The sequence below is a fragment of the Rhinopithecus roxellana genome, chromosome 2 (genome assembly GCF_007565055.1).
Source record: "Rhinopithecus roxellana isolate Shanxi Qingling chromosome 2, ASM756505v1, whole genome shotgun sequence".
In the NCBI taxonomy this organism is placed as follows: domain Eukaryota; kingdom Metazoa; phylum Chordata; class Mammalia; order Primates; family Cercopithecidae; genus Rhinopithecus; species Rhinopithecus roxellana.
This window is the reverse complement of record NC_044550.1, coordinates 159,501,166-159,522,434: the sequence shown is the minus strand read 5'-3', so window position 1 is coordinate 159,522,434 and position 21,269 is coordinate 159,501,166. Positions and strand designations below refer to the sequence as shown.

At 44.6% G+C, this 21,269-nt stretch overlaps 2 protein-coding genes across 2 annotated transcripts in view; both read left to right on the top strand.

The window, feature by feature from the left end:
* Positions 1–2,791, top strand: part of LAP3 (leucine aminopeptidase 3) — a 31,686-nt gene extending 28,895 nt beyond the window's left edge. Inside the window, exons 12-13 of the mRNA XM_010381698.2 lie at positions 1,502–1,611; positions 2,223–2,791. Of these exons, the coding sequence (XP_010380000.1) occupies positions 1,502–1,611; positions 2,223–2,412 (300 nt within the window). The 3' untranslated portion in view covers positions 2,413–2,791. The remainder of the gene's footprint in view (positions 1–1,501; positions 1,612–2,222) is intronic.
* A 6,742-nt stretch (positions 2,792–9,533) lies between these two features.
* MED28 (mediator complex subunit 28) lies at positions 9,534–20,887 on the top strand. The gene is made up of 4 exons (XM_010381716.2): positions 9,534–9,713; positions 15,117–15,183; positions 16,818–16,930; positions 18,833–20,887. The coding sequence occupies exons 1-4, from the start codon at positions 9,555–9,557 to the stop codon at positions 19,028–19,030; spliced, it is 537 nt and encodes a 178-aa protein (XP_010380018.1). The 5' UTR covers positions 9,534–9,554; the 3' UTR covers positions 19,031–20,887.
* The last annotated feature ends 382 nt before the right edge of the window (positions 20,888–21,269 follow it).

The window sequence follows — 21,269 nt, the reverse complement described above, 5'->3', positions numbered from 1 at the left end:
TTCGTGAAGCCCAGCTTTCCCAGCTCTGCAATACTCACCCCCATCATCTCCTTCCAGGCTGGGCCAGGAACCTTTCCTCTGGCCTCCCACATAACTGTTATCCCTCTCTTTCATCCCACCCACAACATTGTTGTTTTGACTTTTAAAAATCATTTAAGCTTTAAAAAAAAAATCTCCGTTATATGTGCATAAATCAATAATCAGCAGCCCACAGTCTGTTTTCCAGAAGGCAGCCACTTTCAACCCTTGACTGATTCATCTAGTATTTACTTATGTCTTAAAATAACAGCTTTTATTGCTGCTTCTTGATTTTTCTCTTTTAGGTCTTTGACTTTTTACCAGTGAGTTAAATAATCTGTTTATGTATCTGTTTCTCCTACCAGCCTGTAGGCCCTTGGGTGACTCAGATGGTAGTATTTCAGCACACCTGATGGTGCTCAGTAGTTCAGTAAACGATGAATGAGTGAGTGGGTAAATGATGAATGAATGAATGTGATCACCTTGTCTCAGGGTTTCAGCGATACAGGTCCAGTCATGTGTTCCTGTCACGTTGAAGTGACCTGCCACGTAAGAATTCTTTCACCCTAATCAACCCACAAAGCCTGTAATTGTAGTTTGATGATGTTAGCAAAATGCCCTACAGATTTGTGAAATTGCTTCACAGCTTTCCTGCTTTCTATTATTTATTTATTTATTTATTTTTGAGACTGAGTCTTGCTGTGTCGCCAGGTCATGATGCAATCTTGGCTCACTGCAACCTCTGCCTCCTGGGTTCAAGCAATTCTCCTGCCTCAGCCTCAGAAGTAGCTGGGACTGCAGGTGTACGCCACCATGCTCAGCTAATTTTTTGTATTTTTAGTAGAGACCGCGTTTCACCATGTTGGCCAAGATGGTCTCGATCTCTTGACCTCATGATCCACCTGCCTCAGCCTCCCAAAGTGCTGGGATTACAGGTGTGAGCCACCGTGCCTGGCCTCCTGGTTTCTTTTATAGTTCTTTTTTTTTTTTTTTTTTTTTTTTTTTTTTTTTTTGAGACGGAGTCTAGCTCTGCGGCCCAGGCTGGAGTGCAGTGGCCGGATATCAGCTCACTGCAAGCACCACCTCCCGGGTTCACGCCATTCTCCTGCCTCAGCCTCCCGAGTAGCTGGGACTACAGGCGCCAGCCACCTCGCCCGGCTAGTTTTTTTTTGTATTTTTAGTAGAGACGGGGTTTCACCGTGTTAGCCAGGATGGTCTCGATCTGCTGACCTCGTGATCCGCCCGTCTCGGCCTCCCAAAGTGCTGGGATTACAGGCTTGAGCCACCGCGCCCGGCCTCTTTTATAGTTCTAAAATAAATCTTTTAATGAGTGGACACAATTCTGAATCCTATTTTACAGTTTCATATTTTAGAGTAACAGGTTAGAACAACTCTTCCTTCATGCATTAAGCATGTTAATGCCATGAATTTCCCAGAACCGCCTCATCCACTCTTCCACCTGTCATACCTGTTTCTTCTCTAGGCCAGCATTGAAACAGGGGACCGTGTCTGGAGGATGCCTCTCTTCGAACATTATACAAGACAGGTTGTAGATTGCCAGCTTGCTGATGTTAACAACATTGGAAAATATAGGTATGTAAGATAAGCTAAATGTACAATTATACAATCATCCTTGATTGCCAAAATAGCTATTTTCAATTTTATCCCCTTATACAAGGTTTAACTATTTAATATCCTTTCGGTGTAGTGCTTGTAAGCTTTTTAATGTCTTTTAAAAAGCTTTTTAAAGCTTTTTAATGTCTTTTAAAAAGCTTTTTAAAGCTTTTTAATGTCTTTTAAAAAGCTTTTTAAAGCTTTTTAATGTCTTTTAAAAAGCTTTTTAAAGCTTTTTAATGTCTTTTAAAAAGCTTTTTAAAGCTTTTTAATTTTCAAGTATATCTTCAACCAGGTCTCAAAATTTGCAGGTTTCTAATCTTAACAGTAATTTTAAGTAAATGGTAAGGGAAAGAGATGGAAAATACGGGAATTCATTACCATAGCAAAAAGGAATATGGAATGTATCCTTTACTGCTTAAAGCAATATCTGAAAGTAAATATTCTGAAAGTGATATGTGGGTTAGCATCTTAATAGGTCCTATAAGCTTGACTCTTGTTCTCTGGTTATAGAATGTACTTAACAAGAATGTGGGATCTCAGTGCACAGTTACATGGGGTTGTAAAGTGCTTTTTGTCTTTCTCTTCAGATCTGCGGGAGCATGTACAGCTGCAGCATTCCTGAAAGAATTCGTGACTCATCCTAAGTGGGCACATTTAGACATAGCAGGCGTGATGACCAACAAAGATGAGGTTCCCTATCTCCGGAAAGGCATGACCGGGAGGCCCACAAGGACTCTCATCGAGTTCTTACTTCGTTTCAGTCAAGACAATGCTTAGTTCAGATACTCAAAAATGTCTTCACTCTGTCTTAAATTGGACAGTTGAACTTAAAAGGTTTTTGAATAAATGGATGAAAATCTTTTAATGGAGACAAAGGATGGTATTTAAAAATGTAGAACACAATGAAATTTGTATGCCTTGAGTTTTTTTTCATTTTACACAAAGATTTATAAAGGTAAAGTTAATATCTTACTTGACAAGGATTTTTAAGATACTCTATAAATGATTAAAATTTTTAGAACTTCCTAATCACTTTTCAGAGTATATGTTTTTAATTGATAAGCAAAATTGTACCTCAGATTTGTGATGCTAGGAACATGAGCAAACTGAAAATTACTATGCACTTGTCGGAAATAATAAATCCAACTTTGTGCCCTCTGGTGTGGCTCTGATATTTACTTACATACTGCTACAAACTCACTTATTACTGGAATATCATTCGTCTTTGTAGCCATGTTATAGGAACTATGTAAATTGGCACACAGTGGTCTATGTATTTTCTCAATGTTCCTCATCACTTAAAACTACTCAGTGATTGAGCTCATCAGTTTGGGTAATAGTGGCTTGGCACATGATTTCCAAAATGAATCAGTCAGAATGATATTAACTAACCATTGTTGACTTACCATCTGCCAGACATTGTCCTCAGTGTTTTCAGGTATTAAATTATTGAGTCTTACCCAATGAGACAGGTACTATTATTATCCTCATATGACAGATGAGGGAAACGAGGCACAAGAGAGGTTTAGTAACATGCCACTGATGTCACAGAGCAAGTAACTGGTAGCTCAAAGTTCAAGCCAGGTGGTCTGCCTGCTGTACTGGTACACCGCAATGCTCTTTTTCAGTTCAGTGACTTGAATGGATGTAGAATTTATTTGAAGTACTGAAGTAAGAAACATGACCACAGGCCAAGCACAGTGGCTAATGCCTGTATTCCCAGCATTCCGAGAGGCCAAGGCAGTAGGATTGCTTGAGGCCAGGAGTTTGAGACCAGCTTGGGCAACATAGTTAGACCCTTGTCTCTATTTTATGAAATTTTAAAAAGAAGCCAGCCAACAGCGTATTGATAAAAGAAATGATCATAAAAGGGACTGTCAGCTGAGCCCAGCTACTCTGGAGGCTGAGGTGGGAAGATCGCTTGAGCCTGGAGGTCAAGGCTGCAGTGAGCCCTGATCATGCCACTGCACTCCACCCTGGGTGAAAGAGCAATAACCTGTCTTGGGCCAGGTGCGGTGGTTCACACCTGTAATCCCAGCACTTTGGGAGGCCGAGGCAGGTGGATCACAAGGTCAGGAGTTCAAGACCAGCCTGGCCAATATGGTGAAACCCCATCTCTACTAAAAATACAAAAGAAATTAGCCAGGCGTGGTAGCACCTGCTTGTAATCCCAGCTACTAGGGAGACTGAGGCAGGAGAATTGCTTGAACCTGGGAGGTGGATGTTGCAGTAAGCCAATATCGCACCACTGCACTCCAGCTTGGGCGACAGAGCCAGACTTCATCTCAAACAAAAAACAAAAAAACCTGTTTCAAAAAGCAGGTGGGGAGGCAGGCGGATGCCGTGGCTCACACCTGTAATCTCAGCACTTTGGGAGGCCATGGCGGGAGGATAACTTGGAGCCCAGGAGTTTGAGACTACCCTGGGCAACAGTGAGACCCTGTCTCTATAAAAAAAAATTTTTAAGGCTGGGTGCGGTGGCTCACACCTGTAATCCCAGCACTTAGGGAGGCCGAGGCGGGTGGATCACAAGGTCAGGAGACTAAGACCATCCTGGCCAACATGGTGAAACCCCGTCTCTACTAAAAATACAAAAATTAGCTGGGCGTGGTGGCGCATGCCTGTAATCCCAGCTACTTGGGAGGCTGAGGCAAGAGAATCGCTGGAGGCAGAGGTTGCAGTAAGCCAAGATTGTGCCACAGCACTCTAGCCTGGTGACAGCGAGACTCCATCTCTAAATAAATAAATAAATAAGCTGGGTGTTGTGGTGGTGCACTGGTTGTCCCAGCTACTCAGAAGGCTGGGGCAGGAGGATTGCGTGAGCCCAGGAGTTTGAGGCTGCAGTGAGCTATGAGTGAGTTATGAGCCACTGTACTCTAGCTGGGGCAACAGACCAAGACCCCATATCTTAAAAAAAAAAAAAAAGACTGTCTATGGGTAAAACTGTTTGCTTACCTCCTGAGACTATAACCAATCAACATAATTCCACTGGTGCAGACTTAGAACAAAGCTCTCCTCTTTTTTACTTTTGTATCCGATGAATCAAATTAATCCACCAATGGGATGTGTGCCCTTTTTATAACTTCGAAAATGTTTGACAGGAAAAGCTCTTTGTTACTGTTAATTTTAACATTTAAAGAAATTTGACGTGCAAAAATATTGTATATCTAAACTGGTTTACAGAGGGAATGGAAATGGGCATGCATGTTTGTGGTATTTATTAGAATTAAAACCCGGTAAGTGTTGTGAGCAAACACAGTTTTCCCTGGTTATCCATGTTCAGAAGTCACTTCATCAGGAAAGATGGAATCAGAGGGTTGGAATTACAGGCTTATGAAGGAAACTGAAAACAAATTTATTCTGGGTGATACAGAGCCTCAGTCGGGCTTTGATAGAAGGCTTTTCTGTCAAGGCTTTTTATGGATAAAGGAACAATGGAACTCTTGTGTTTACTAGTGTGTGGGACACAAAAAGCATAGCACAGGCCCTGGTTTCATGTGGCTTACCTAATCTGGTTGAGATGAATTTTTTTTTTTTTTTTGAAGACAGTCTCATTCTGTCACCCAGGCTGGAGTGCAGTAGCGCAATCTCAACTGACTGCAACCTCTGCCTCCCGGGTTCAAGCGATTCTCATGCCTCGGCCTCCCAGGTAGCTGGGACTACAGGTGCACACCACCACATCCAGCTAGTTTCTGCATTTTTAGTAGAGACGGGTTTTGCCATGTTGCCTGGGCTGGTCTCCAACCCCTGGCCTCAAGTGATCCACCTGTATAGGCCTCTGAAAGTGCTGGGATTACAGATGTGAGCTGCCACCGTGCCTGACTGAGATGAAATTTAATAGTTGTCACTGAACGTGCATCTAGCTGCCAGGAACTTAATGAACTCTGTCTCTCCTGAAAATACAAAAACTAGCTGGGCGTGGTGACATGTGTCTGTAGTCCCAGCTACTTGGGAGGCTGAGGCAGGAGAAATCACTTGGACCAGGAGGCAGAGGTTATAGTGAGCCAAGATTGCACCACTGCACTCCAACACCAACCTGGGTGATAGGGCATGACTCCCTCTGAAAACAAAAAAAGTTACATTCAAACGACACTAACATTCCATTCCCAACCAGTTGGTTGTTAAACAAGTCATGGTTTATTTGACCCAAGTCTCACCACCACTGTCTCAGCTGCCCTGGTACAAGTCACCATCCTCTCTGCACGCCTAGATAACTCTCACTGGTCTCCCTGCCTTCTCCACTTGTTCTCCTGTTATCTGTATGACTAGAAAGATTATTTTAAAACATAAATCAGGCCAGGCCCAATGGCTCATGCCTGTAATCTCAGAATTTTGGGAGGCCAAAGTGGGAGGATCACTTGAGGCCAGGAGCTCAAGATTAGCCTGGACAACATAGTGAGACCTTATCTCTAAAAATTAATGGCCGGGCGCGGTGGCTCAAGCCTGTAATCCCAGCACTTTGGGAGGCCGAGGCGGGCGGATCACGAGGTCAGGAGATCGAGACCATCCTGGCTAACATGGTGAAACCCCGTCTCTACTAACAAAATACAAAAAACTAGCCGGGCGAGGTGGCGGGCGCCTGTAGTCCCAGCTACTCGGGAGGCTGAGGCAGGAGAATGGCGTAAACCCAGGAGGCGGAGCTTGCAGTGAGCTGAGATCTGGCCACTGCACTCCAGCCTGGGCGACAGACCGAGACTCCGTCTCAAAAAAAAAAAAAAAAAAAAAAAAAAAAAAAAAAAAAATTTAAAAAAGGGAGTTACATCGTGCCACTCCTTAACAACTCAGTCTACGCGAGGCACTGTTTTAAACTTCTACATACATTATCTTGTTCTTGGTAATTTTTCTAAAGCAGTGTTCTCTCATCTTATAAATGAAGTGATGGGTTTTCAGCAAAATCCAAAACATGTTAGTGCTTTTCTGTGCAGTACTCCAGGGGGACTGCAAGAGAAATACCACTGACCATGCTCTCAGGAAATTTACATTGAGGTTAGGTAAACTGGATATTAATGAGACTTGAAAGGCTGGGCACAGTGGCTCACTCCTTTAATTCCAGCACTTTGGGAGGCCAAGGTAGGTGGATTGCTTGAGCCCAGGACTTCGAGACCAGCTTGGGCAACATGGCAAGACCCCATCTCTACAAAAAATTAGCCAGGTGTGGTGGTGCAGGCCTATAGTCCCAGCTACTTGGGAGGCTGGCTGGGAGAATTGCTGGAGCCTGGGACGCGGAAGTTACGGTGAGCTCTAATTGTGAAACTGTACTGCAGCCTGGGTGACAGAGTAAGACACTGTCTAAAAAAAAAAAATTTATATATTATATATATATATATATATATAGACTTGCAAAAAAGTAAAATGCCATTATATTTACTAATTTATTCCTTATTTTAAAAAATAGAGTATTAGTTTTAATAGATTATTTCTGTTAATATGTAATGAATTTATTATTTTTTAACGAATTGATTTTTAAAGGTCTCAGTTTTAACTTATCAGATAAATATTAGCAGACTTAACTCACATAAACAAAAACTTTGGGATCCTCAATAATTTTTAGGAGTTTAAAGGGGCCTTGAGACCAAAACTGTCTGAAAACTGCTGGAGTAGACTTGTTTCCTCCTGGCAGTCTCTTCTGGTTCTTTAGTCATCACATATTTATTATGTCTATCTATGCCAGGCACCCTTCTAGATTCTGGGGATACAGGTGAATAAGATGGGCAGGCTCTGATGTATGTATAGAACTTATTTTCTAGTTGGCATGTGTATGATAGAGAAGGAGGAGGAGGGTAGGTGATTTAGTTATGAAGAAATGAACAAGATAACTTCAGATTACATAAATGCTGTGAAGAAAATTAAACAGCGTCAAGCACTAGGAGTGGGGATCTAAGTGAAACTGAGGCTGGGAAGATGACTTGATCTGAGACTGAATGGCAAAGGGAAGCTCCTGCTTTTTCTCTGAACATTTCTGCCCTGGCTCACTCCTCTGGCACTGAGCTTCCTGTGGTTCCTTAAACACCCAGGCAGTATTCTTCTTCAGGGATCCCTCGGTGTAGAAAGCACTCCTAGTTAAATTTTCACACCAGTCACTACAGTCCAGACGTCCTTGGAGAGGCCCTCTCCAATCACCTATCTCAAAGAACACCCCTCCATCACTAGCCATCCCCTTACTGGGTTTCATTTTCCTTCCCAGCTCTTCTCTCTACACAATATTGCTATGTATTTATGTGCTTGTCTCTCTCCTTCCAGAGATTTGGGGTGATTGCTATAACCCCCAGATCATTAAATAGTGCCTGGGAAATGGAGGGCTCAGTAAGTATGCTGGGTGATAACTGTAAAATCAGATATAATGAAAAAAAGTTATTTGGTTTCTAAAGAGATAAATAAGAAGGCTGGGCACGGTGGCTCAAGCCTGTAATCCTAGCACTTTGGGAGACCGAGGCGGGCGGATTATCTGAGTTCAGGAGTTCGAGACCAGCCTGGGCAACAAAGTGAAACCCCAGAGCTACTAAACTACAAAAAAACTAGTCGGGAGTGGTGGCAGGGCGTTTGCAGTCCCAGCTACTGGGTAGGCAGAGGCAGGAGAATTGCTTGAACCCGGGAGGCGGAGGTTGCAGTGAGCCGAGATCACGCCACTGCATTCCAGCCTGGGCGACAGAGCAGGACTCCCTCAACAACAACAAAAACAAGATAAATAAGCAAATGTTAAAAGCAGGTTATTAAAAGGTTAGCAGCCTGGTGCCAGACGCGGTGGCTCACGCCTGTAATCCCAGTACTTTGGGAGGCCGAGGCGGGTGGATCACGGGGTCAGGAGATCGAGACCATCCTGGCTAACACGGTGAAACCCCGTCTCTACTAAATATACAAAAAAGTAGCCGGGTGTGGTGGAGGGCGCCGGTAGCTCCAGCTACTCAGGAGGCTGAGGCAGGAGAATGGCCGGGAGGCGGAGCTTGCAGTGAGCCAAGATCGCGCCACTACACTCCAGCCTGGGCGACAGAGCAAGGCTCCGTCTCAAAAAAAAAAAAAAAAAAAAATTAGCAGCCGTATATGAGCCCTGGCTCATGCCTGTATTCCCAACACTTTGGGAGGCCGTGGCGGGAGAATCACTTGAGCTCAGGAATTGGAGACCAACCTGGACAACATGGTAAAACCCCTGACTCAACTGAAAAAAAAAAAAAAAAAAAAAAAAGCCTGGCGCGACGGCACGCACCTGTGGTCCTACCTACTTGGGTGGCTGAAGTGGGGGGGCTGCTTGAGCCCGGGAGGTCAAGTCCTGATCACGACCCTGCACTCCAGCCTGGGCGACAGAGCGAGACCCTGAGAAAAAAGAAAGAAAAAAAAGACTAGCACAGTGACTTTCTCTTTGACGTAACCATAAATATCTAAAGAGAACAGTGCCGGCCACACTGGGAACCTCAACAAAGTTGTTTCCATTATCCATCACCAACCAGAATTCAGGAAGAAGTTTGCCTGTCTTGTTCCCGCTATAACCAATGACTCAACAAATGTTTGTGGAGAGAGTGGGTGACCCTCTCCTTTTACCAACAGTAAACAGCCCGCGGAAAGAAAAAGTGACTTAGCCAAAGTCTCTCCAGGCATTTGGGGCAGAGTCGGGACTAGCATAGTAGTATCCCGACTCTAGCGGGAGGGCTCGCTCCACTGTCGTTATGCATTCTCCTTTCCATACAACCAGGTCTAATCCGGTCAAAGTCTTCAATTCTTAAGCTAAGAAAAAAGGAAAATACATGTAAACTCTGTTTTGCGATAGACAAGAAGACAGAAGAATCAAAAATCCTCCCTCCGGAGGCGCAACAGAATCCTTCCACAGCGCGGTCCTGTCACGTGACCACGCGTGGCACACCAGACACCTGACCTGCTGAGGCGGCTTCCGCGCAGGCGCAGTGGACCGCTCTTGCGCCATTCCAGATATGGCGGCTCCGCTAGGGGGTATGTTTTCTGGGCAGCCACCCGGGCCCCCTCAGGCCCCGCCGGGCCTTCCGGGCCAAGCTTCGCTTCTTCAGGCAGCTCCAGGCGCTCCTAGACCTTCCAACAGTACTTTGGTGGACGAGTTGGAGTCATCTTTCGAGGTAATGTAAGACATGGGCGTCTCTGTCCCCAGCCTTCCCTTTTTTCTGAAACGTGAACTGCGCGTACGGGTATCTACTCCAGGGATCCCAGCAACTAATTTACAAATAGGGAAACTGAGGCTTAAAGAACGTAAGTCATTGCTTTAGGCTTCCCCGTGGCCCGTATTCAATTCAGGTCTGCTGGCGGGCGCGCGTAAACTCGATATTTCTGGAAATGTGGACCCGAAGTTTGCCTAAACCCCAAACTTGGAACCCTTCCAGATTCCCAGCCGGCCGTTGCTATCCCAACCGGGCGTCGGTCACATCCCTGAGCACCGTTTCTTGCATCCCTGCATGTTTATTAAGCCTTTTCGGAGCTCAAAGTTTCATTATTGTGTCCTGTATCCTTTCCGCTGGTGTTCACCCTTAAAAGATCCTAAAGAGACTCTTATGAGGGGAAATTGACTTCCTTAAATTACCAGGCGCAGCTTGGTACTAGGGGCTGAGGAAAGAGGAATACTGGAGGTTAGGGAGGGAGGGAGGGAGCGCAGATGACCCAATCTCAGTTCTTCCCAAGGAGTTTACCTTGTAGCAAGAAAGTGTATTGAGGGAAGTTTACCTTGTAGCAAGAAAGTGTATTGTGTATTGAGGGAAGATAGAGAGGTGAAAATAAGTGCTCTGGTGATTTCCAGTGGTCTTTAAAATGGAAGATGAGCTATTCCTGTCTAGTAATAAAGTAATATAACTTCAAATTGGAGTTAACTTTTCCACATTTAAATCCCAATTTTGCCAGGCGTGGTGGCTCACGCCTGTAATCCCAGCACTTTGGCAGACCGAGGCGGGCAGATCACAAGGTCAGCCTGACCAACATGGTGAAACCCCGACTCTACTAAAAATACAAAAAGTAGCTAGGCATGGTGGCATGCGCCCGTGATCCCAGCTGCTCAAGAGAGTGAGGCAGGAGAATCGCTTGAACTCGGCAGACGGAGGTTGCAGTGAGCCGAGATCACGCCATTGCACTCCAGCCTGGGTGACAGGGCTAGACTCCGTCTCAAAAAAATAAAATAAAAATAAATAAAAATCCCAATTTTGTGACTTTTAATATTGTATCTAATAGCACAGTGGTACATTTATAATTATAAATATATAATTTGTAAGGGATTATATTATTCAGACTGCATGGACAAAATGCTTTTACCACATGGATGTACAAAGATTTAGAAATAAATGATTTGAGATGGAGTCTCACTCTCTCGCCCAGGCTGGAGTGCAGTGGGGCAGTTTTGGCCCACCACAACCTCCGTCTCCTGGGTTCAAGCGATTCTCCTGCCTCAGCCGAGTTGCTGGGATTACAGGCGCCCGCTACCATGCCCAGCTAATTTTTTTTATTTTTGGTAGAGGCGGGGTTTCACCATCTTGGCCAGGCTGGCCTCGAACTCCTGACCTCATGATCCACCCTCCTCCGCCTCCTGAAGTGCTGGGATTACAGGCATGAGCCACCGTGCCTAGCCAGAAATAAATGATTTAAAGGACAGAGACCGTTTAGGAGGAGGGAGAGGAGGAGGAGGAGACACCTTTGAGGTGGTGCTAAGTGGTAAAGGAAGGGGCTGGTGAGCTTTAGAGCAGCATCTAGCATTGTGCTTGAGGTGAGCTGGCTCTCTGTCCTGGGCACTTGTTGAAAGACTGGCCCTGTACAAATCTTAGCCAAAGTTGACTCCCAGCACCCTGCTGCTTAAAAACTTATAGTAGCTGCTTGTTGCTCTTGAGATAAGATCAAGATGTTTAGTGTGGTCTCCCAGGCTTTGCATGTTGAGTTCTTTCCTTCAGACTCATTTTCTTACTCCAGCCACACAAGACTTTCCCAAGTGTACCATTTGTTTTCTCTTTGGGCTTCCAGGCCCCTCCTCAGCTCATTGCGTCACTTCCTCAGTGGACCCTTCCCTGGCATTTTTATTACTTACCATTAAACCAGGCTGCATGAAGTCAGAGACTACCTATTTTGTACCCCCACCCCTCACATTGTGTATCCTGTAGTGCTAATAACAGTGGTAGTAGATAGCAAGTGCTAGATGAACATTTGTCAGACATGGAAGGAGCCTGTAGTGTAGTTGCCTGTGCACAGAACTCCTTGCCTGATTCACAGATGTGTCTGTAGGTGCCCTTGAGAGAGAACTCTCTCTGGGACTTGATTATCCATACAGAGAATACAGAGAAAACCAGTCCCTACCTTCAGGAAGCTTGTGATAAACGGCAGGCAGTTGTCTTGCTGTAGGATCGATCACTGCTCTGATAGAAGAAATCTAGGGTACTGTGGGAGCACATATAGGTGTGTACATTGAGGAAGGCTTCCCAGAGAACATGAAAGCCAAAGAAGCATTTTGATTTAGCCAGGCGAAGGAGAGTGGGAGAGGTGCGAGCTGGATCCTGTCTCTGCTGCTGGGTGATCACGATCGGTCTCGTCTTGTCTCAAGATTCAATTCAAAGGTCACGTTTTCTTTGGAACTTTTCCTGTTTCCTCCCTTGTGTTCTGTGTGGACCTCAATTTTCACAGCCTCCAGTGGCACATGGCAGCGCTTGCTTACCTGCTTCTCATTCCTATTGGGATGCCACCCCTTGAGGTTTCTGTCTGCTCATTCTAGCTGCTCAGTACATGCTCTTTGATGGAAGGAGTTTATTGAGCTCATGCACTCTTGATTTTGGAGGGAACGTTGGAGACCATCTAGTTCCATTTCCTCCATTCGTGGATAGAGAAACTGAGGCTCAGTGAGGACAAGTTACTTGCTCAAAGCCAGCTATTGGGTTTGTGGAAATGAGGACTAGCACTTACTTTCCAGGCAAAGGCTCTGTTTTAGCCATGCTTTTAAAAAGCTATTCTCTTTCTAGGTAGATGCAGTGACTCACGCCTGTAATCCTAGCACTTTGGGAGGCCAAGGTGACTGATCTCTTGAGGTCAGGAGTTTGAGACCATCCTGGGCAACATGGTGAAACCCCATCTCTAACTAAAAATACAAAAATTAGTGGTCTGTGGTGGCATACGCCTTAATCCCAGCTACTTGGGAGGCTGAGGCAGGAGAATCACTGAAACCGGGGAGGCAGAGGTTGCAGTGAGCCAAGATTGTGCCACTGCACTCTAGCCTGGGCAACAGAGTGAGACTCCGCCTCAAAAAAAAAAAAAAAAGGCTGTTCTCTTCTTAATACAGCTGTCCAACTGTCTATAAAGGCCCGTGTATCTGTTTTTTTTTCTTTTTTTTTTCTTTGAGACAGAGGCTCACTCTGTCACCCAGGCCAGAGTGCAGTGGCACGATCTTGGGTCACTGCAGCCTCCACTTCCTGGGCTCAAGTGGTCCTCTTGCTTCAGCTTTCCAAGTGGCTGGAACTGCAGGTGCACACCACTACGCCTGGCTAATTTTTGTTTTTGTAGAGGGTGTCACCACATTGCCCATGCTGGTCTTGAACTCCTAGGCTAAAGCCATCCACCCATCTTGGCTTCCAAAAGTGTTGGGATTACAGGTGTGAGCCACCACGTCTGACCCCAAATTTTTTTCTTAAGTGGGTGGAGGGCAGTAAAATTCTTGAGATCAGATTTCCTGCCACCCTGTCTGGTAGGCCTCCTGTCTCTGGGGAGCTGGCCCAGCTTTTTTGACCAGTTTGTGACTGGTTGGCCTCTTGATGCAACATTTTCCAGTAGCCATAGGTCTCACAAAGGAGGTACATCCTACCCACATCCCAAACCCAACAGGAGTCAACTTTCGTTTTGGTTTTGTTTTTTTTTTTTTTTTTTTTGAGACAGAGTCTCTCTCTGTTGCCCAGGCTGGAGTGCAGTGGCGCGATCTCGGCTCACTGCAGACTCCGCCTCCCAGGTTCTCACCATTCTCCAGCTTCAGCCTCCCGAGTAGCTGGGATTACAGGTGCCTGCCACCACACCAGGCTAATTTTTTGTATTTTTAGTAGAGACAGGGTTTCACTGTGTTAACCAGGATGGTCTCGATCTCCTGACCTTGTGATCTTCCTGTGTCAGCCTTCTGAAGTGCTGGGATTACAGGCATGAGCCACCATGCCCAGCCCTTTTTATTTATTTATTTATTTTGAGACAGATTCTCGCCCTGTCACCCAGGCTGGAGTGCAGTGGTGCGATCTTGGCTCACTGCAACCTCCGCCTCCCAGGTTCTGGCAATTCTCCTGCCTCAGCCTCCCGAGTAGGTGGGACTACAGGCACGTGCCACCATGCCCAGCTAATTTTTTGTATTTTTAGTAGAGGAGGAGTTTCACCGTGTTAGCTAGGATGGTCTTGATCTCCTGACCTCGTGATCCGCCCATATCGGCCTCCCAAAGTGTTGGGATTACAGGTGTGAGCCACCGTGCCCGGCCAGGAGTCAACTTTCAAAGTAATCCCGAGAATGGGCAATCTGTGTTTCTGATTTATTTTCTCTGTAAATCAAGTGCGGGAGCTGCAGGCAGGCAGAAGTTTTGCTTCTCAAAGGGCCCTCACATGTAGATAATGTTCTAAATTTGAGCTCAGATCTATCTGCCTCACAGCAAGTGTAGTTTGCTGATTGCTGACAGAGCTTTGCTTTCCTGTGTTTGAGGCCTCCTTTCTAACTCCTGCTCTTCCAGCTGCCATGCTGTTCTCTTTCTGTGCCTCCCCAGTCTCCCTGCCCACTTCCTGCAGTGGGCCTGCATTGGTACATTTCCTTAGAGTTGCTTGTGCACAGAACTCCTTGGCTGATTCACATTTGCATCTGTATAGGTGCCCTTTAGAGATGACTTGATTATCCATGTGACACCAAGCTTGTCCTTTTAGGCCATCCAGTCAGTCAGTAATATGTGTTATTAAACATTTCTCTTGTGCCAAGGCAGTGTTCTAGGCACTAGGAGGACAGTGGTGAATAAGACAGACAAAATTCTCACCTACTAGTAGGGGACAGATAATAATGGATGAAAATAATGGATATGATGTCACTTAATTATGTGAAAAACTATAAAACTGTGCTTGGGTGTGGAGCGTGAGCAGGAGGGGCACAGTTTAGAAAGGGTAGACCAGCTGGTCTCTCTGAGGGGGAGAAGATTGGCCTGAGTCCTGAATGGGTGGTGATGTGAGTTGTGTAAGCACCAGCAAGAGGCCACAGTGGGGCTGGAAGAGTGTCTGGGCCTGGTGTGGAATAAGATACGGGGGAGGGGCATGTGGTAGGACAGAGACCAGATGTGGTGCCGGCTCATTTGCCTGGCACTTCCTCCATGGGCCTAATTAATTGGTAAACTCAGTTTACCAAATGTTTCCATTGGCGTGATGTCTTGCCATCTCATGTGCAAACACAGATGCTGCCACTTCATCACATGACTTCAGGAGAAGTTATTTCTTCCTCTGGAGTAAGATTTTTGATGTGTGAATGACATTTTTTTCTTTCCTACGTTTTGATTACATAGGCTTGCTTTGCGTCTCTGGTGAGTCAGGACTATGTCAATGGCACTGATCAGGAAGAAATTCGAACCGGTAAGCATTCCCTCTGTGTACACAATGTTCTTGGCTTCAGCAGGATTTCCTAGTTGCTAATTTTATACTTCATGTGTTTCAGTCCTGCTTTTATTCTAAGAGAATATTTCAGGGACTGAAATGTATGCACATAATCCCTATGAGTTGCTGACTCTTGGTTCAGTTTATTAATTGACATATCACCCATGATGAATCATTTATAATGAACTTTTCATATTGGTACTAGGTAAAGTGTACTGCTTTTTAATGGTACTGCAGTGTGTACTGCTTTTTAAAAAATTTTTATTATTTTTGGAATAGGTCTTACAGAGAAAAGTCTCCTGTGCTTCTTTTTATTCCCCATGTTCTGTCCCTAAAGGTAACCAGAGCCTCTGATTTCTTCGTACCATATTTTACATGTTTCTTTTTTTTTTTTCCGAGATGGAGTTTCACTCTTGTTGCCCAGGCTAGAGTGCTCATTGCAACTACCACCTCACGGGTTCAGGCAATTCTCCTGTCTCAGCCTCCCAAGTAGCTGAGACTACAGGCATGCACCACCATACTCAGCTAATTTTGTATTTTTAGTAGAGACGGGGTTCTCACCATGTTGGCCAGGCTGGTCTCGAACTCCTGACCTCTGGTGATCCACCCGCTTCAGCCTCCCAAAGTGTTGGGATTACAGGCGTGCGACACTGCGCCCAGCCTTATATGTGCCATTTTAACTGGAAATTATGATGCTAATTGCTGGATCTCTGCATTGTCTCTCTCTCTCTTTTTTTTTGGAGACAGAGGTCTTGCTCTCTCACCCTTTTAAGAAAGGAGTGCAGTGGCATGATCTCTGCTCACTGCAACATCTGCCTCCTGGGTCGAAGCAATCCTCCCATTTCAGCCACCCTAGTAGCTGAGACCACAGTGTGAGCTACCACATTTGGCTAATTTTTGTTTTTTTATTTTTTTTGTGGAGATGGGATCTTGCTGTTTATTGCCCAGGCTGGTCTCAAACTCCTAGGCTCAAGCAGTCTTCCTGCCTTAGCCTCCCAAAGTGTTGGGATTACAGGATGAGCCACCATGCTCAGCCTCTGCATTGTCTTCTTTTTTGAGACGGAGTCTCGCTCTGTCACCAGTCTGGAGTGCAGTGGCACGATCTCAGTTCACTGCAACCTCTGACTCCCTGGTTCAAGGGATTCTACTGCCTCAACCTCTTCAGTAGCTGGGATTACAGGCATGTGCCACCACGCCCAGCTAATTTTTATATTTTTAGTAGAGATAGGGTTTCACCATGTTGGCCAGGATGGTCTCGATCTCCTGACCTCATGATCCGCCCACCTTGGCCTCCCAGAGTGCTGGGATTACAGGCTTGAGCCACCATGCCCAGCTACATTGTCTTTTTAAAGATCTTACGGCTTTTATGCTGTATTAAGGTCTCTCTCTCTTTTTTTTTTTTTTAACCTGAGAAAAGCACAAATTATCTGCTTTTTAATGTTGGTTAACACATGAGAAGTTGGGGGTTATTATTACCGCTGTGGCCAAGATTAAAATCCCTGAGTTGTCTATGAGAAAGCTCTGTTTTTACGTTCTGATTATTCATTTATGAGGGAGATAAATGACTCTGTTGTTTTTCTTGTCTTAATTTTGGTCCTTTTTTTTTTTTTAAGGTGTTGATCAGTGTATCCAGAAGTTTCTGGATATTGCAAGACAGACGGAGTGTTTTTTCTTACAAAAAAGATTGCAGTTATCTGTCCAGAAACCAGAGCAAGTTATCAAAGAGGTATGGACTCAGTTTTCTCCTTAGCTCTATAGGAATAACTAAGTGGTGCCAGGAATCCTTTTACGCTTTAAATGAGATGTACCCGTTTCCCGTGAGTTTCATTCAGGCTTTATAGGTCAGTGTGAAATGTGGCTAGTCATTCATGTTTGGGACAACCTGAACAAGAAGTAGAGCCAAGGAGTGGGGTCCAAAAGCAGAGTGTCAGACAGAACAGCTCTGATGTGACTTGTGTCATACATTAGCCTTCAGGAAAGATTTTTCTTAAAAGATGCTGCCATGTGAAAAAAGGATAAAAAGCCATTAACATATATAGGCTTGTTTTGGACAAAAACTGAGATCTGTGTCCCCAGTTGCCTTACCCAGTGCCTTGCACACAGGAATCCAAGGAATCAAAAAGTAGTGTTCGACCCAGGCTCCTGGAAACTCAGGATTTCGTTGATCTCAGTTGTTCTAAGCTAGGGCATTTGGAAGTGTGTTGGGGTTGCCACGATGACTTGGGAAGCTTTAATGGCATTGAATGGGTTGGGCCAGGACCTGCCCCATGCGATGTGGAAGAGTGAAGAAGCATCCTGCCCAGAAAGCCAGCGATGCCCTCAGTGAGAAACACTGAATTGAGATTATTGGTTGGGGGCAATTTTTGAAGTAACTAGTCCCAATTAATCAAAAAGTCTCTTTTCATTCATGATACCAGCTGTTGGGGATAGATATTCTTACAGTTATCATGTCAGATCATTTCCTGGTGTGAATACTTGAATAACAGTGCAGGTATGTCTAAGACTGGGTCTTTAGTAAAGGATGTAATGCTGTTGTTCATAAAAAGCTCTTCAAAATGTAATTGTAACAGTTCATAATCTGAAGTGATAGAACAGTGGTGTGGAGTTTTTTGTAAACAGTTGTTAACAAATGTTTCAGATTTTCAGTGTTTTAGGTTCTCAGCAGTAACCTTTGGAGAGAGGTACTGGGTGGCTGGGGACCAGGATGGGATAGAGTCTGCATATTAGTCTGTTTTCACACTGCTGATAAAGACATACCTGAGACTGGGCAATTCACAAAAGAAGAAGGTTTAATGGACTTACAGTTCCACGTGGCTGGGGAGGCCTCACAATCATGGCAGAAGGTGAAAGACACATCTCACGTGGCGGTAGATGAGAGAACTTGTACAGGGAAACTCCCAGTTGTAAAACCATCAGATCTCGTGAGATTTATTTGCTACCAGGAGAACAGCATGGGAAAGACCTGCCCCCATGATTCAGTTACCTCCCACCAGGTTCCTCCCACAACACTAGGGAACTGTAGGAGTTACAATTCAAGATGAGATTGGGTAGGGACACAGCCAAACCATATCAATCTGATTTCTTTTTGGCTGCTCTTTTCAATTTTGTAACTTGCATATTTCCATAAGAAAAATAAACATAGGCTGGGTGTGGTAGCTCACGCCTGTAATCCTAGCACTTTGGGAGGCTGAGGCAGGTGGATTACTTGAGGTCAGGAGTTCGAGATTAGCCTGGCCAACATGGCAAAACCCCATCTCTACTAAAAATACAAAATTTAGCCAGGTGTGGTGGCTGTGTGTGCCTGTGATCCCAGCTACTCAGGAGGTTAAGGCAGGAGAATCACTTGAACCCGGGAGGTGGAGGCTGCAGTGAGCCGAGATTGCACCACTGCACTCTAGCCTGGGTGACAGAGCAAGACTTTGTCTCAAAAAAAAAAAAGGAAAACCCATATAAACTTATGTTAGAATCTATCATTTGGGTTAATCAAATAGTGGAGCCACGCAAAGTAATGGGCTTAATATGGTTTAATGGATTCTCTTTGTTTTGAATTGTTAGCCTCTTAATTAACCAGAACCATATGTGTTTTTCTTGAGTTTGCTCTGACTTTCTCCATCGCTTTCATCTGCAGGACGTGTCGGAACTAAGGAATGAATTGCAGCGGAAAGATGCGCTAGTCCAGAAGCACTTGACAAAGCTGAGGCATTGGCAGCAGGTGCTGGAGGAAATCAACGTGCAGCACAAAAAGCCCGCTGACATCCCTCAGGGCTCCTTGGCCTACCTGGAGCAGGCGTCTGCCAACATCCCTGCACCTCTGAAGCCAACGTGAGCAAAGGGCAGAGGCAGTCGGCCTGGGAATGGGCTGGTGCGTGAGGTTGGCCACACATCCCTTCCTGGGGACTTGACATTTTGGAAGAACTCTTTGCCAGATAATGAGTTCGTTTTCGTTTTATGCTCCCATTGAAAATTTTTCCACTATTTTTATAAGCTGTTAATTTTTTGAGTACTTTATAACATGTCTGTAGCTGGGATAAACCAAGTAAATATTTTTTTTTTTTTTTGTCTTTAGCAGAGTTTAGGCTATGAGTGTGATGACACAGATTCTTTTCTATGGTAGCTTTGTTTTTAATTTTTTGTATGACTTTTCATCTTTGTATGTGTGTTTCCTGTAGTTTGATCTGAAGGAGAAGTGTATAGTAGCCTGAGAATCAGGAGATGGGGATTTTAGTTTTAGGTCTTATGATAATTACCCCTCAGTGGTGTGTAGAAAAGTATGTAAATTTGCTCTGTTTTAAGACTTTGAACTACCTCAAGAAGAGGAATCTAATACAATATTTGTAATGTTTCCAGAGCTCTCAGAATGAGGATATTTTTGTAAATAGGTGGGAAGAGGATGGAATTTTCCTGGGTTAGTGTAGTAATCTTACAGTAGGATCCTTAGGTTGATGCTGACTTCTATTTGGGGTATGTTTATATTTTACGTGGTGTTTGTTTACCTTTTTTTTTGACAGAGAAGGGTATAGCAGGAGCAGTGATAACGCTAACATTCATTACATTCTACAGTAATGAATCTGTTCAGTGGGGCAGACACTGTTTTCAGTAGCATGACAGTGGGGGCATAGGTGAGCTATGAGGGGCTAAAGCTTGCTCTGATTGTCTCTTTCTGTTTTGAGTTTTGTTTGCATGTTTCAGTTTTGTTTTACGTTTTGGGAGGGGAAACATTTTCCATTAAGGAAGGTTGTTGCCAGTGGATTTGACTCCAAGGGACTAGAGTGACTAGAGTGTCGCGGTGGGGGTGGGGAGGGGCTGCAGGGTGATCATTGGCTACTGAGCCTCCACAAGGAGCATGTGTGCCCTGCCTTTGGGAGGATATTTTGCTCGTTAGTTTTTTAGGCAGCCTCAGATTCCCTGTAGCGTTGCTGTTAAGAAATGGAGATTTCTGGCTCTCATTGGGTAAGGTTTTCTCAGTTTTATAGTCTCTTATTATTATTAGATCACATCCTTTTACCCAGTACAAATGCTTCACTGTCTTCTGACTGGCAGTACTCCTGTGGCTCTGTGCCTTGGCTTATTTGTTTTCTTCAGCCTTGAAGGCCTCTTCCCACATACGCTGACATCCGTTCATGTGCCTGGTCCCTGCAGCCTCCCAGCACGCCTTCAGTTGCATCCCCAGGGCACAGGACTTTGATCTCTTCTGCTGCCCTCACTAGGTTCTCCCTCGTGGGTTAGTGCTTTTTGTCTGTCTCTCTGCCCCTCACTAGTTGTACACCCATGAGAATTAGATATTATTCTCCTTAAATATATAAGGACCATATGGTCTGTATCTTTTTGTTGTATGTGTATATGGTATCTGGCACATGGATCTCTGATTACCAGCCTGACATCAACAGATCCCCTCAGTTACGATGTATAGGTTAAGCAAAGCTTTTAAAAGCTCATATGGTATGACCTCAAGGTTGTTAACCTGGTCATCTCATGGTAATTAGAAACTATGTTTGGCAGCTTTGTATTTCTTGATTAAAAACTTAAATGAACTGATTAGGTTTTAGGCATTCTTTCAAAGAGGTTCTTGATGAGAAGATTGAGAACTATCCTGTTTGGTGCTTAGGGAAAAGAGTTTGAATTACTGTACGTACCAGATATTACCATTTCTTTATTAAATTCAGAATTTTTTTTGGCAAATAAATAACAATTTTCAATCTTGTCTGTTTGTAAACATCTTGCTGGGTGATGAATAACCCTCTAAGAAACCTCTGAGCTGCTAACTCTTTCAGGGAGAAAATCACAAGCCATCCTCTGAAGTTCCCCTAGAAACCTGTGGAATGCCCTTGGCCAAGCACTGCCCTGGTACCGGGGAGTGGAGGAGTATTACGTCTTGGAAGAGACTCCTGCTCTGATTGTCCAGGGGTGGGTTCTGGCCTGGCTTGGTGCTTGACCTAAGGTCCGCCCATAGGCTTCAGGCTTTCGACTTTCTTTTATTATTATTATTATTATTATTATTATTATTATTATTATTATACTTTAAGTTCTAGGGTACATGTGCATAACGTGCAGGTTTGTTACATATG

Bases quoted from the DNA above. Each gene is read 5' to 3' on its own strand.
- MED28 (XM_010381716.2), top strand. From the start codon at position 9,555: ATGGCGGCTCCGCTAGGGGGTATGTTTTCTGGGCAGCCACCCGGGCCC. The intron at 15,184-16,817 runs GTAAGCATTCCC...TTTTTTTTTAAG, and splicing joins TCAGGAAGAAATTCGAACCG to GTGTTGATCAGTGTATCCAG. The intron at 16,931-18,832 runs GTATGGACTCAG...TTTCATCTGCAG, and splicing joins CAGAGCAAGTTATCAAAGAG to GACGTGTCGGAACTAAGGAA.